At 31.4% G+C, this 15,213-nt stretch overlaps 1 protein-coding gene across 2 annotated transcripts; it reads right to left on the bottom strand.

Annotated features, from left to right (window-relative positions):
* Nucleotides 1-1,170: 1,170 nt before the first annotated feature.
* Nucleotides 1,171-8,396, bottom strand: LOC119614627 (zwei Ig domain protein zig-8-like). Of its 2 annotated transcripts, none has more exons than XM_037970741.1 (4): nucleotides 8,174-8,396; nucleotides 7,946-8,073; nucleotides 5,586-5,754; nucleotides 1,171-2,078 (listed from the first exon to the last, which is right to left on the bottom strand). In XM_037970741.1, exons 1-4 carry the CDS (start codon nucleotides 8,394-8,396, stop codon nucleotides 1,720-1,722), a joined length of 879 nt encoding a protein of 292 aa, XP_037826669.1. In that variant the 3' UTR covers nucleotides 1,171-1,719. The 2 variants fall into 2 exon arrangements, with proteins under 2 accessions (XP_037826669.1, XP_037826670.1); XM_037970742.1 differs by having other exon boundaries at nucleotides 1,631-2,056.
* Between the last annotated feature and the right edge of the window lie 6,817 nt (nucleotides 8,397-15,213).

Below are 15,213 nucleotides of genomic sequence, written 5' to 3'. Positions count from 1 at the left end.
AGTGAAGAGCTTTCTATAAAAATCTTTATTAGTGAAGAGATCTTTCATTGGTGAAAAGTTTTCTATAGAAAAGTTTCATTACTGAAGATTTTTCCATAGAAAAGTTTCATTGGTGAAGATTTTTCTGTAGAAAGTTTATTGGTGAAGAGTTTTCTATAAAAACCTTTACTGGTGAAGAGATCTTTATAGAAAACTTTCATTGGTGAAAAGTTTTCCATAGAAAAGTTTCATTAGTGAAAAGTTTTCTATAGAAAAGTTTCATTGCTGAAGAGATTTCTATAGAAAAGCTTCATTGCTGAAGAGATTTCTATAACAAATTTTCACTGGTGAAGAATTTTCTATAAAAAAGTTTCATTGGTTAAGAGTGTTCTCTGAAAAACTTTCATTAGTAAAAATGATTTTTATTAAAAGCTTTCAGTAATGATGAAATTGGTGAGAAATTTTCTATTTAAGCTTGACTTATCTTTGGAAAACTTTCATTTATAAAGAATTTCTTATGAAACTTTAATTGCTAAAGAGCTTTATGACAAAATATTGAAATGCTGTCCAAAACCTAAACTAAAGAGTTTTCATAGAAAACTTTCATTGCTGAAGAGCTTTTAAATAAATATTAAAATGTTGTTCAAAATCCAAATTTAGAAAAACATTTCAATTTGAAACAAAATGGACAATAACTGTTATAAAAAATCACCTGCATCTAAAAATTTAACAATACACATGGAACTCTAACTTTAAATAACAAAAGAAGACACCCAAGAAAATGTGATGAACTTAAATTTAGAACAATTTATTACAATTTAGATTAAATTATTAGCAGTTTGGTTTTTTTCAGTAATTTTTTTTAAATATAAATTTCCTAGTTTTCTTATATTTTGGGTTTTTTTCGATTCTTGAAATACACATTTACGAGTATGTTGTAGTATGAGCTAAGATTGAGTAGTTTCTTTTATTATTGTTAATATTATTATTAATCTTTAGTTATTTTTTTTTTTATTTATTTAATATTAGTCGTAGTAGTGTTAGTTTTTTGTTTGTGTTGTTGTTTAAATTTTATTTCATTTTGGTAGTGTTAGTAGTTTTTATTTTAGTATTTAGTTAGTAAGAATACTAGTATAAAAAGGAGCGCGAGGATATTTAATCATACATCATCGTATTGTACAAGCCATATATTGGACTCACCTTATATCGGATTCACAGAAATATGCTGAAATTGTTGAGGGAAGTAGTGGAGAAAAACATTTAATAACAGCTAAACGACGACATGAAGTTGAAATACAACCGCAACAGCAGCGAGATGAAATACAACAATTGTTTAACAAGCAGGGGGTAGATGAAAATGATGATGATGCTGTTGTTGTAACTGTTGCTGATGTTGCTTTTTTAAATAAATTATATTCTTTAGAATACAATAGGTAACACCAAATATCCACAGCGAAAGACAGAGTGTATGCTGCAGATAATGCTGGTGATAATGATGATGATGACGACGACGACGACGACGACAACAAAAACGACGTTGATGGAGATGTTGAAGGCGCTGACAATGATTGACGTTTACACGTAGATCTAACAATAGCTGTTGTTGAAGTGTTCGTGTTGATGCTGTTGCTGCTAGAGGTGGTGTTAGTAGAAGATTGTAATGCTGTACGTGTCATATGATAATTTTCGCGCAATTGCATGTAATAACAACATGTTGTTGAATCCATACTGCTACTGTTTTTATTCACTTTTGTTGCTACCCACTGTCTCAGCTGTTGTTGTTATAAATTTCTTATTGTTTTTATTACTGTACGTTGTTGTTGTTTTAGCTTGCTGTCTTAATAGTCTGAAAAAGCCAGCCATCAGTGTCAGTAGCAGAAATCCTAACAATTTTATGGATGTTTCTATCACATGACCACCGATTTTAGACCACGACACACTACAGCCGGTAGCTTTGTGTATTGCCTGACATATGCTAAGGTAAACAAGTACGTTAACAGGTACACTAAGATATAATGACTTTGAGACATTCGATGAAGTGCTAGTCCCGCGCGCTGCATTGCTGCTGGGAATTCCCCTGGAAACAGAATGAGAAACACCTGTTTAATTTACATCTTTTTTGCTGTTCTCCAACTCAAACATGTTTTTTTTAATTATTTATAAAATTTCAAATATTTAAATAAATTTTCTATACTTTTCAAATCATTTTCATGTTATAGAAAATTTTTAACAACATGTATTTTAGTTCTAGTTCAAGTTCAGTTCTAGTTCAGTTCTTTCAGTTCAGTTCTAGTTCAGTTCTAGTTCAGTTCTAGTTCAGTTCTAGTTCAGTTCTAGTTCAGTTCTAGTTCAGTTCTAGTTCAGTTCTAGTTCAGTTCTAGTTCAGTTCTAGTTCAGTTCTAGTTCAGTTCTAGTTCAGTTCTAGTTCAGTTCTAGTTCAGTTCTAGTTCAGTTCTAGTTCAGTTCTAGTTCAGTTCTAGTTCAGTTCTAGTTCTCAGTTCTAGTTTAGTTCTAGTTCAGTTCTAGTTCAGTTCTAGTTCAGTTCTAGTTCAGTTCTAGTTCAGTTCTAGTTCAGTTCTAGTTCAGTTCTAGTTCAGTTCTAGTTCAGTTCTAGTTCAGTTCTAGTTCAGTTCTAGTTCAGTTCTAGTTCAGTTCTAGTTCAGTTCTAGTTCAGTTCTAGTTCAGTTCTAGTTCAGTTCTAGTTCAGTTCTAGTTCAGTTCTAGTTCAGTTCTAGTTCAGTTCTAGTTCAGTTCTAGTTCAGTTCTAGTTCAGTTCTAGTTCAGTTCTAGTTCAGTTCTAGTTCAGTTCTAGTTCAGTTCTAGTTCAGTTCTAGTTCAGTTCTAGTTCAGTTCTAGTTCAGTTCTAGTTCAGTTCTAGTTCAGTTCTAGTTCAGTTCTAGTTCAGTTCTAGTTCAGTTCTAGTTCAGTTCTAGTTCAGTTCTAGTTCAGTTCTAGTTCAGTTCTAGTTCAGTTCTAGTTCAGTTCTAGTTCAGTTCTAGTTCAGTTCTAGTTCAGTTCTAGTTCAGTTCTAGTTCAGTTCTAGTTCAGTTCTAGTTCAGTTCTAGTTCAGTTCTAGTTCAGTTCTAGTTCAGTTCTAGTTCAGTTCTAGTTCAGTTCTAGTTCAGTTCTAGTTCAGTTCTAGTTCAGTTCTAGTTCAGTTCTAGTTCAGTTCTAGTTCAGTTCTAGTTCAGTTCTAGTTCAGTTCTAGTTCAGTTCTAGTTCAGTTCTAGTTCAGTTCTAGTTCAGTTCTAGTTCAGTTCTAGTTCAGTTCTAGTTCAGTTCTAGTTCAGTTCTAGTTCAGTTCTAGTTCAGTTCTAGTTCAGTTCTAGTTCAGTTCTAGTTCAGTTCTAGTTCAGTTCTAGTTCAGTTCTAGTTCAGTTCTAGTTCAGTTCTAGTTCAGTTCTAGTTCAGTTCTAGTTCAGTTCTAGTTCAGTTCTAGTTCAGTTCTAGTTCAGTTCTAGTTCAGTTCTAGTTCAGTTCTAGTTCAGTTCTAGTTCAGTTCTAGTTCAGTTCTAGTTCAGTTCTAGTTCAGTTCTAGTTCAGTTCTAGTTCAGTTCTAGTTCAGTTCTAGTTCAGTTCTAGTTCAGTTCTAGTTCAGTTCTAGTTCAGTTCTAGTTCAGTTCTAGTTCAGTTCTAGTTCAGTTCTAGTTCAGTTCTAGTTCAGTTCTAGTTCAGTTCTAGTTCAGTTCTAGTTCAGTTCTAGTTCAGTTCTAGTTCAGTTCTAGTTCAGTTCTAGTTCAGTTCTAGTTCAGTTCTAGTTCAGTTCTAGTTCAGTTCTAGTTCAGTTCTAGTTCAGTTCTAGTTCAGTTCTAGTTCAGTTCTAGTTCAGTTCTAGTTCAGTTCTAGTTCAGTTCTAGTTCAGTTCTAGTTCAGTTCTAGTTCAGTTCTAGTTCAGTTCTAGTTCAGTTCTAGTTCAGTTCTAGTTCAGTTCTAGTTCAGTTCTAGTTCAGTTCTAGTTCAGTTCTAGTTCAGTTCTAGTTCAGTTCTAGTTCAGTTCTAGTTCAGTTCTAGTTCAGTTCTAGTTCAGTTCTAGTTCAGTTCTAGTTCTAGTTCAGTTCTAGTTCTAGTTCAGTTCTAGTTCAGTTCTAGTTCAGTTCTAGTTCTAGTTCAGTTCAGTTCTAGTTCAGTTCTAGTTCAGTTCTAGTTCAGTTCTAGTTCAGTTCTAGTTCAGTTCTAGTTCAGTTTAGTTCAGTTCTAGTTCAGTTCTAGTTCAGTTCTAGTTCAGTTCTAGTTCAGTTCTAGTTCAGTTCTAGTTCAGTTCTAGTTCAGTTCTAGTTCAGTTCTAGTTCAGTTCTAGTTCAGTTCTAGTTCAGTTCTAGTTCAGTTCTAGTTCAGTTCTAGTTCAGTTCTAGTTCAGTTCTAGTTCAGTTCTAGTTCAGTTCTAGTTCAGTTCTAGTTCAGTTCTAGTTCAGTTCTAGTTCAGTTCTAGTTCAGTTCTAGTTCAGTTCTAGTTCAGTTCTAGTTCAGTTCTAGTTCAGTTCTAGTTCAGTTCAGTTCAGTTCTAGTTCAGTTCTAGTTCAGTTCTAGTTCAGTTCTAGTTCAGTTCTAGTTCAGTTCTAGTTCAGTTCTAGTTCAGTTCTAGTTCAGTTCTAGTTCAGTTCTAGTTCAGTTCTAGTCAGTTCTAGTTCAGTTCTAGTTCAGTTCTAGTTCAGTTCTAGTTCAGTTCTAGTTCTAGTTCAGTTCTAGTTCAGTTCTAGTTCAGTTCTAGTTCAGTTCTAGTTCAGTTCTAGTTCAGTTCTAGTTCAGTTCTAGTTCAGTTCTAGTTCAGTTCTAGTTCAGTTCTAGTTCAGTTCTAGTTCTTGTTCAGTTCTTGTTCAGTTCTTGTTCAGTTTCGTGTTCAGTTCTTGTTCGTTCTAGTTCTGTTCTAGTTCAGTTGTAGTTCAGTTTTAGTTCAGTTCTAGTTCAAAAATTTACTTTAAATTTGCTTTTTATAAAAATCTTTTGTTGATTAAAATCTCATAGAAAATCATTTAATTTCACAAAGTTTTCTTTAGCAACTAGAAACAATTTATTCAAATAACTATTTTATTTAATTTATTGGTTTTCGTCTTTATGGTTGTAGAACAAACAAAATATTTTTGACTTTAATACCATTTATGTTCTTTAGGTGTGAAATAGTAAATGATAATCTTTTGATTTGCCCATAATAATTCTCAATAATCACAAAGTAATAGGATTAACCTGGTAACCACAGCCAACTACAATTCTATTAAAAACCCAGAAAAAAGAAACGATATCAAACTATATATTTATAAAAGGAGAACAAAAATAAATCAATACTATCAAGTCTGAACAAAAGAAACAGCAACAGTAAAACCAAAATAATCTCCCTTTATAATTGTAATACAAACTTGTATTTGGGTCAACAGCAATTTCATTAAGTGTTTTTTCCCAAAAAATATTGCAATTTTTTTATGGTGTCTTAAAATCATTACTTTTTTATGACACTAAACCTTGTTAAGAGGATGAAGTCGATGACATTATACCAAAAACAATTTTTATTTTTATTTTTTTATTATATTGTAGCCATAATGCCGATAAGTAGTGGTAAGTATGCCACCAGTTGGTTCAATATACTTTGTGTTCAATCATTTTTGAATACTTACCATTGAGCACGTGAACCGTTACACTTTTTGGTTTAGCATTCGATGGATTGCATTGATAATGGCCAGAATCTGATGGCCGTGCAGATTTGATCAATAGAAAGGAGGTCGTTGTTTCGCCTTTATTTGTAACAACCGAAACACCGCCACGCGGTGAATCATAGTTGATAATCTGCAAATATAACAAATGAAAATAGAAAACAGAAATTGAGAAAGAAAGCTAAACATTGTAGAGATATAAAACTACAGGCAAAATGACCTATGTTGTTTTTGTTAGACAAAATTGAAACCATAAATGAATTTTTGAATGAAATTTTTAATAATTTCGAAAACGTAAGATATATTTTAGCTATTTATTGATAATAGAATATAGAACTTTTAAATGTTTAACAAAAACATTTTTGCACAAATTTTACATAGACCATTTAGCAGTTGTAGAGTTTTAAACATTTCTGTTTTGTTTTGGTTTGTATGTTTGGTATGATGTAGCAGACTTAAGAGCTGATAATAAATGCAAACATAAAAGTTACAACAACAAGATTTCATACTTCTTATGCTAAAAGTAAAAATGCTTTTTAGTTATAAATATTTAAATAAAAAATAAGAAAATATTTACCAAACTTTACTTAAGGTTGTTTACATTATATTTCTAGTTAGAGTAGCAAAATGTAGAAAGTTTCATATTAAGAGAAAAATTTTCTTTTTATAAATTTTCTTTTTCTAGAAAAATTTTCTAAATTTTCTTTTTCTAGAAAATTTATCTAAATTTTTCTAAATTTTCCATTTATATAAAATTTTTGCTAAATTTTCTTTTTATAGAAAATTTTTGCGAAATTTTCTTTTTATAGGAAATTTTTGCCAAATTTTCTTTTTATAGGAAATTTTTGCCAAATTTTCTTTTTATAGAAAATTTTTGCCAAATTTTCTTTTATAGAAAATTTTTGCAAAATTTTCTTTTTATAGGAAATTTTTGCGAAATTTTCTTTTTATAGGAAATTTTTGCCAAATTTTCTTTTTATAGGAAATTTTTGCCAAATTTTCTTTTTATAGAAAATTTTTGCCAAATTTTCTTTTTATAGAAAATTTTTGCGAAATTTTCTTTTTATAGAAAATTTTTGCGAAATTTTCTTTTATAGAAAATTTTTGCGAAATTTTCTTTTTATAGGAAATTTTTGCGAAATTTTCTTTTTATAGGAAATTTTTGCGAAATTTTCTTTTATAGAAAATTTTTGCAAAATTTTTTTTTATAGAAAATTTTTGCGAAATTTTCTTTTTATAGAAAATTTTTGCGAAATTTTCTTTTTATAGAAAATTTTTGCGAAATTTTCTTTTTAAAGAAAATTTTCAATAAATTTTCTTTTTGTAGAAAATTTTCAATAAAGTTTCTTTTTATAGAAAATTTTCAATAAAGTTTCTTTTTATAGAAAATTTTCAATAAATTTTCTTTTTATAGAAAATTTTCAATAAATTTTCTTTTTATAGAAAATTTTCAATAAATTTTCTTTTTATAGAAAATTTTCAATAAATTTTCTTTTTACATAAATTTTTTGCTAATTTCTCGTTTTAAACAAAATTATTGCTAATTTCTCGTTTTAAAGAATATTTTTGCAAATTTCTCATTTTAAAGAATAATTTTGCTAATTTCTCTTTTTATAGGAAATTTTTGCTAATTTTTCTTTTTATAGAATACTTTCCAAGTCCACCCCAATATGAAACTTCCCAAATCTGAAAGGATAACGTTTTCGCAAATAAAAATAGGCAAACGAAAAAAAATATTGGCTAAAAACATACATTTGGCAAAAAATACCGCCTCAAAAAAAGGGATAAAAAGAAAAGGAAACCCATAAAATAAAATTAAATTGATGAAAAGAATGCCGGAACTATTAAAGTCGTACTACACGTCAATACCACCAACACAACCTAAGCGAATTTTATACAATTTGTAAACGTTGGATTTTTTTTTTTTTTTTTTGCAAATTTTATTTATTTCTACACTTTTGCTAAAATGACAATAACACACCATCATCACAGCACATCACACTGAAAAACTTAAAAAAACACATGCAGTAAAATAAAATAAAAATAAAGAATCCCTTGGTTTAAAGAAGCCATTGAAATTCAAAAAGTAGAAAGAAACAAAATACAGAAAAGAGTAACAAAAAAATGTAAAAAATCATTTCAAGGATTTACAAGAAAAGATAAAAAAGGATTAGGTTGTATTTTAGACATGCATACAAGAAGAACTAACTGGAGCGAGATAAAATGTAGACTAAAAAAATAAAAAGTAATAAACACTAAAGAGAAAATAAGTAGGAGAGAGACAGAGGAGGAAAGATTTCTTTTAAGTACATGAGACAACTTACCGCATTATTATGATTCCAAAATATATAGGCAGGCGGTTCGGGTGAATTTAAAATAACGCAGGTTAGATTTATAGTAGAGCCACTTTCTATGTAAAGATCAGGGGCACCTATAATTTCTGTAGAGGGTTCTGTAATGATAAACGAAAAGTAATGATTATGTAAAATTTATTAATTTTAATAGTAAATGTGTATATAACAGTGAGGGGGAGAGTATTCTTCTTAACTTACCCACAACATTCAGATGTATATAATGACTCATGTGTGGCGTAGTGGATACTTGACACTCATATATACCCGAATCTCTATGCTGTGGATATTTTATCTGTAATATCCAGTCTTCGGTTTGTGGCTGATGTATGGCACGAAATCTTTGATCTGATGTGTATGTATATCGTCCCACTGTTAATAGATGTATATCACGATGTCGTACCCATGATACTTGCAGCAGCATCTGTAAAAATTATACAAAATAAATTTACATATTTATTATATCATTTTTTATTTCTTTAAAAGAGAATAAAAAGAAAACTTTCATTGGTAAAGAGTTTTGTATAGAAAACTTTCAAGAACTTGTAACTTGGTCTATAGAAAAGTTCATGAGTGAAGATTTTTCTATAGAAAGCTTTCATAGGTGAATATTTGTCCACAGTTTTCTATAAAAAACTTACATTGGTGAAGAGTTTTCTATAGAAAACTTTCATTAGAGAAGAGTTTTCTATAGAAAACTTTCAGTGGTGAAGAGTTTTCTATAAAAAACATTCATTAGTAAAGAGTTTTCTATAGCAAGCTCACATTGTTGAAAAGTTTTCCATAGAAAATTTTCATTGGTGAAGATTTTGTATAGAATACTTTCATTAGTAGAGACCTTTTTATAGAAAACTTTCATTGGTGAAGAGTTTTCTATAGAAACTTTCATTGACGAAGAGATTTCTATAGAAAACCTTCATTGGCGAAAAGTTTTCTACAGAAAACTTTCATTAGTGAAACTTTTCTATAGAAAACTTGCTTTAGTGCTTTTAAACTTTTATTTATGAGAAGTTTTCTATATAAAACTTACATTGGTGAAGAGTTTTTTATATAAAACTTTCATTGGTGAAAAGTTTTCTATAGAAAACTTTCATTGGTGAAGAAATTTTCAAAGAAAGCTTTAGTCGGGAACAGTTGTAAAGTTGGTGAAGAGTTTTCTATAGGAAACATTCATTCGTGAAGAATGTTCATTAGTAAAGAGCTTTCTATAGAAAACATTCATTAGTGAAAAGCTTTTTATAGAAAGCTTTAATTGGCGAAGAGCTTTCTGTAGGAAACGTTCACGTACGAATTTTCTAAGAAAATTTTTAATTGTAAACAGTTTTTTTTAAAAGCTTTAGATAGAAGATTTTCATTGCTGAACAATTTGTATATGAAATATTCATTAGTGAAGAGTGAGAATTTAAAAAAAGCTTTCAAACGTGAAGAGTTTTCAGCAGTAAATTTTCATTGGCGAGAAGTTGTTCATCTTCAGTTAGTTTAGTTAGTTAGAACGGCAGATGTAGGTTACTACAGGACCTGATGTGTAGGAATTGGAAAACTCTCAACTAACACACAAAAAAATTTCATTGTTGAATAAATTTCTATAGAAAACTGTCATAAGTGAATATTATAGAAAAGTTCTAGATATGTATATTCTAGAGGGGTCTAGAGTCCCCTTTATATAAAGTGTTTAAATTGGGATAGTTCCTTAACACCAAAGAACCTAACATGGTACCACTGGTTTTATGTTAATTCTTCATCTTGCTATAGCATAAATTAAATTTACATTTAAATCAAATATTTGACAAACCTATTAACATTAATTTCAGTCCAATTCTATTTACATTTAAATAACCAACAAAAATCGATTTCCTTTAACTTTTCCAAACAAATTTTCCACACAAAAAAAAACCAAACAAACAAACAAAATTTGAATACATTGTCCCTACAAACATATGCTAAAATATGCTACGCAATAACACTTTCAATTTCTAAAGCAAAATTTTATGGAATACAAAGAAAAAAATGGAAGTATTAAGTGTAATAAAGAAGCCACCAAAGATTTGACAAACTAAAGTGTTTGCAAATGTAGCATAGAAGATTGAGTTTCTAATGTGTCTAAACTGACTTTAAGATTGACTAAAAATGTTCCTTTTGTTGTTGTAGAAAAGAAAAAACGTAAAAAATAAACTTATCAAAAAGAAAACGAAGCATAAAAGGCAGCTATATAGATTTATATCCTTTAGGCAAACTTAAGATGTTTGTTGTTTGTTTGTGAATGGGAGGGAAGGAATGAAAAAAAAAAACTTTAAGTAGCATGAAATTAAATTTTGAGTACTTTTGAATACACCAGCTACTTAGGCCAAAACATTAAGCATTATAACCCTTGTCTTGTGAATGAGTTTATTTAGGTGTATCTTCTATTTATACATACATACATATGTATTTCTTAACAAATCAAAATGTTTTACCTAGGGAATCCAAGTGTTTTTCTCCCCTTTTTTTGGAGAAAAAAAGTTACCTAAAAATATACTTATTGTTATGTATCTATAACTACATATACTATATATATACATATGTATGTAAGTATATATTTATGTTAATGCCTAAATATTATATAAAATACTATAATAACAACCAAACAAACAAACAGCAAAGAAAAAAAAACTATGCCAATTTTAGATTTATGTATTCACGTGTGGCATAGTTAATGTGATCTAATAACATACAAATATAAAAACACAGATACTCATTCGTTGCCACACACACACACACTCTGACTCATATTTATACAAAACAAACGCAAAAATAACAAGACATAACAATAAAGTTTACAAAATAAACAATCTACAAATATACAAAACTACATGTACAAATTCATATCTGAGTAGAAGCATGTTGGAATTGCTGTATATTAGGATGTCCTTATTTGTAAAACGTAGAGAAAAGTTTTGTTTATTTTTAATAACAATTTACCGATATTTAAAAAATATACTTATTTGTTATGTATCTATAACTACATATACTATATATATACATATGTATGTAAGTATATATTTATGTTAATGCCTAAATATTATATAAAATACTATAATAACAACCCAAACAAACAAACAGCAAAGAAAAAAAAACTATGCCAATTTTTAGATTTATGTATTCACGTGTGGCATAGTTAATGTGATCTAATAACATACAAATATAAAAACACAGATACTCATTCGTTGCCACACCACACACACACTCTGACTCATATTTATACAAACAAACGCAAAAATAACAAGACATAACAATAAAGTTTACAAAATAAACAATCTACAAATATACAAAACTACATGTACAAATTCATATCTGAGTAGAAGCATGTTGGAATTGCTGTATATTAGGATGTCCTTATTTGTAAAACGTAGAGAAAAGTTTTGTTTATTTTTAATAACAATTTACCGATATTTTAGCTCACATTGTTCAAATATTTAAAGAAAAGGGCGTGTAACCTGACTACTTTTAAGTAAATGTTGATTTGACCTTAAAAATGTTTGTAAACGTGAACAAACTTTATTGCAAATATGGGGTATATATTGATTTTGTCATGCTCATAGAATTATATAGGTATGTATGTTCTAGATACTTGTTGGCTTCTCTGTCAGTCTGACTATCTATAAATATAGATCGATCTATATAAAGAATTATCGACTGTTGTTCAGAAACTCAGCTGCCAGTTAGTTTTCCTGTGGAATGTAATATCTGTCTGCCTGTCTGTCTGTATGTCTGTCTGTCTGTCTGTCTGTCTGTCTGTCTGTCTGTCTGTCTGTCTGTCTGTCTGTCTGTCTGTCTGTCTGTCTATCTGTCTGTCTGTCTGTCTGTCTGTCTGTCTGTCTGTCTGTCTGTCTGTCTGTCTGTCTGTCTGTCTGTCTGTCTGTCTGTCTGTCTGTCTGTCTGTCTGCCTGTTTGTCTGTCTGTCTGTCTGTCTGTCTGTCTGTCTGTCTGTCTATCTATCTATCTATCTATATATTTCTCTATCTCGCTTCATTATTCTCTTCACATGATCATCTTGTTAATTAATGCTTTTGTAATCAAATAAATATGTATTTCTTGTAATAAGAATTGATAAAATTTTCTTATTAACAATATTGTTCAACTCTTTTGTAGGCCATCCTAATGTTGAGCAGGTGTTTATCAGTATGAATGTGTAGAGAAGGTAGTTAAAAACAACATAAACATATTTGTCATGTTCTACAAGTCGCAGGTGTACTACAAATACACTGAAATAAATTTTTTTATATTAAAAAAAAAAGAAATATTAGTATCTGATTACGGATTTACTTAGCCAAAAATTATGTTCAAAGAAAATTGTATCATATATCATAAATTAAATCTTTATAGAAAAAAAAAAACACAAGTTTTAAAATTTTATAAAGATACAGTTTGTTAGTCACACCTAAACAAAACAATGGCAACAAAAATTTAAATACTTTTCTGAAAATTTCATTTTCCCTAAAACACTTCAAAAAACTCTAGAATGATAAAAACGAATTTAATTTCTTTCAGTGTTCAATAAACCTGTATAACAGTTCATGAGAGAGTGTATTTGCAACCATAGACGAGTGAGTAAATGTGTTTATGTGTAAAAAGCGTGTTGTAGCACTGAAATTGTTTTTATTTCGTTTTTTAATTTCACAACATTTGTCGTCTGTCACCTGTGACCCATGTTAATATAACAAAAACAACAACTGCTGTTACACTTTTATTTTGCTCACATGAAACGAAAAAAATTATTCATTTGCAAAAGAAAATAATAACATTTTATATTCGTGGAAAAAGAAAAAACATGTAATTTTGCCACACTCTCTCGCACACTCTATATTGACACATTTTTAAACACAAGATCAGAATCATAAATGCTAAACTAACTAACTAACTAAAACGAAACGAACGAACGAACGAACGAACGAAACGAACGAACGAACGAACGAACGAACGAACGAACGACGAACGAACGAAACAAAGAACGAAAACGAACGAACGAACGAACGAACGAACGAACGAACGAACGAACGAACGAACGAACGAACGAACGAAAACGAACGAACGAACGAACGAACGAACGAACGAACGAACGAACGAAACGAACGAAACGAACGAACGAACGAACGAACGAACGAACGAACAACAACGAACGAACGAACGAACGAACGAACGAACGAACGAACGAACGAACGAACGAACGAACGAACGAACGAACGAACGAACGAACGAAACGAACGAAGAACGAACGAACGAACGAACGAACGAACGAACGAACGAAAACGAAACGAACGAAAGAACGAACGAACGAACGAACGAACGAACGAACGAAACGAACGAACGAAACGAACGAAACGAACGAACAAACGAACGAAACGAAGAACGAACGAACGAACGAACGAACGAACGAACGAACGAACGAACGAAACGAACGAACGAACGAACAACGAACGAACGAACGAACGAACGAAAAACGAAGACGAACGAAGAACGAACGAACGAACGAACGAACGAAACGAACGAACGAACGAACGAACGAACGAACGAAACGAACGAACGAACGAACGAACGAACGAACGAACAACGAACGAACGAACGAAACGAACGAAACGAAACGAACGAACGAACGAACGAAACGAACGAAACGAACGAACGAACGAACGAACGAACGAAAACGAACGAACGAACGAACGAACGAACGAAAACGAACGAACGAACGAACGAACGAACGAAACGAACGAACGAACGAACGAACGAACGAACGAACGAACGAACGAACGAACGAACGAACGAAACGAACGAACGAACTAACGAACGAACGACGAACGAACGAACGAACGAACGAACGAACGACGAACGAACGAACGAACGAACGAACGAAACGAAAACGAACGAACGAACGAAACGAACGAACGAACGAACGAACGAACGAACGAAGAACGAACGAACGAAGAACGAACGAACGAACGAACGAACGAACGAACGAACGAACGAACGAACGAACGAACGAACGAAAACGAACGAACGAACGAACGAACGAAACGAACGAACGAACGAACGAAAGAACGAACGAACGAACGAACGAACGAACGAACGAACGAACGAAACGAACGAACGAACGAACGAACGAACGAACGAAACGAACGAACGAACGAACGAACGAACGAAACGAACGAACGAACGAACGAACGAACGAACGAAACGAAGAACGAACGAGAACGAACGAACGAACGAACGAACGAACGAACGAAACGAACGAACGAACGAACGAACGAACGAACGAACGAAAACGAACGAACGAACGAACGAACGAACGAACGAACGAAACGAAAACGAACGAACGAACGAAACGAACGAACGAACGAACGAACGAACGAACGAACAACGAACGAACGAACGAACGAACAACGAACGAACGAACGAACGAACGAACGAACGAACGAACGAACGAAACGAAAACGAACGAACGAACGAACGAACGAAACGAACGAACGAACGAACGAACGAACGAACGAACGAACGAACGAACGAACGAACGAAAACGAACGAACGAACGAACGAACGAACGAACGAACTAACGAACTAACTAACGAACGAACGAACGAACGAACGAACTACAACTACGACAAACTAACTAACTAACTAACGAACTAACTAACTAACTAACTAACTAACTAACTAACTAACTAACTAACTAACTAACTAACTAACTAACTAACTAACTAACTAACTAACTAACTAACTAACTAACTAACTAAACTAACGGGATTTGACCCAAATAACTTGGAAGCGATTTTATTCCCGATATTACATTCCTCAAGGTTTTTCAACTAATATTTTCCCTTAAAAGAATCGCACAACTAGGGCCTAGGTAACTAAAAAGGATAATAAATGCCTCATAAAACTCTCAGGTTGTTCTTGTTGTATTAAATACATACAAATATTGGCAAATTTCTTTTCTATAACAAAAAACATTTTGTTTTACAAACAAAACTCCCTCATACCTATGCATTTCACTAATATGTAAGTATGCATGAGTGTGTTGATTGAAATAGACAGAAAAAAAACCAAAAAGAAAGTGTTTTTGCAGATGTTGTTATTGTTTACGTTTGAGCAAAACCATAGAAACAGTGTAACGTTTTCTATAATTTTTTCTACTTTTTCCACAAAAGAATAATTATCACCTGTCAAGCTAATACGAGTTAAATGTACGTGTGTGTGTGTGCATGTGTACACAA

Source organism: Lucilia sericata, unplaced genomic scaffold (assembly GCF_015586225.1).
Source record: "Lucilia sericata isolate MDLA Ls3-8-SP2 unplaced genomic scaffold, ASM1558622v1 Contig003175F_arrow, whole genome shotgun sequence".
Taxonomy (NCBI): Eukaryota; Metazoa; Arthropoda; class Insecta; order Diptera; family Calliphoridae; genus Lucilia; species Lucilia sericata.
This window is presented reverse-complemented; position numbering and strand designations above follow the sequence as displayed.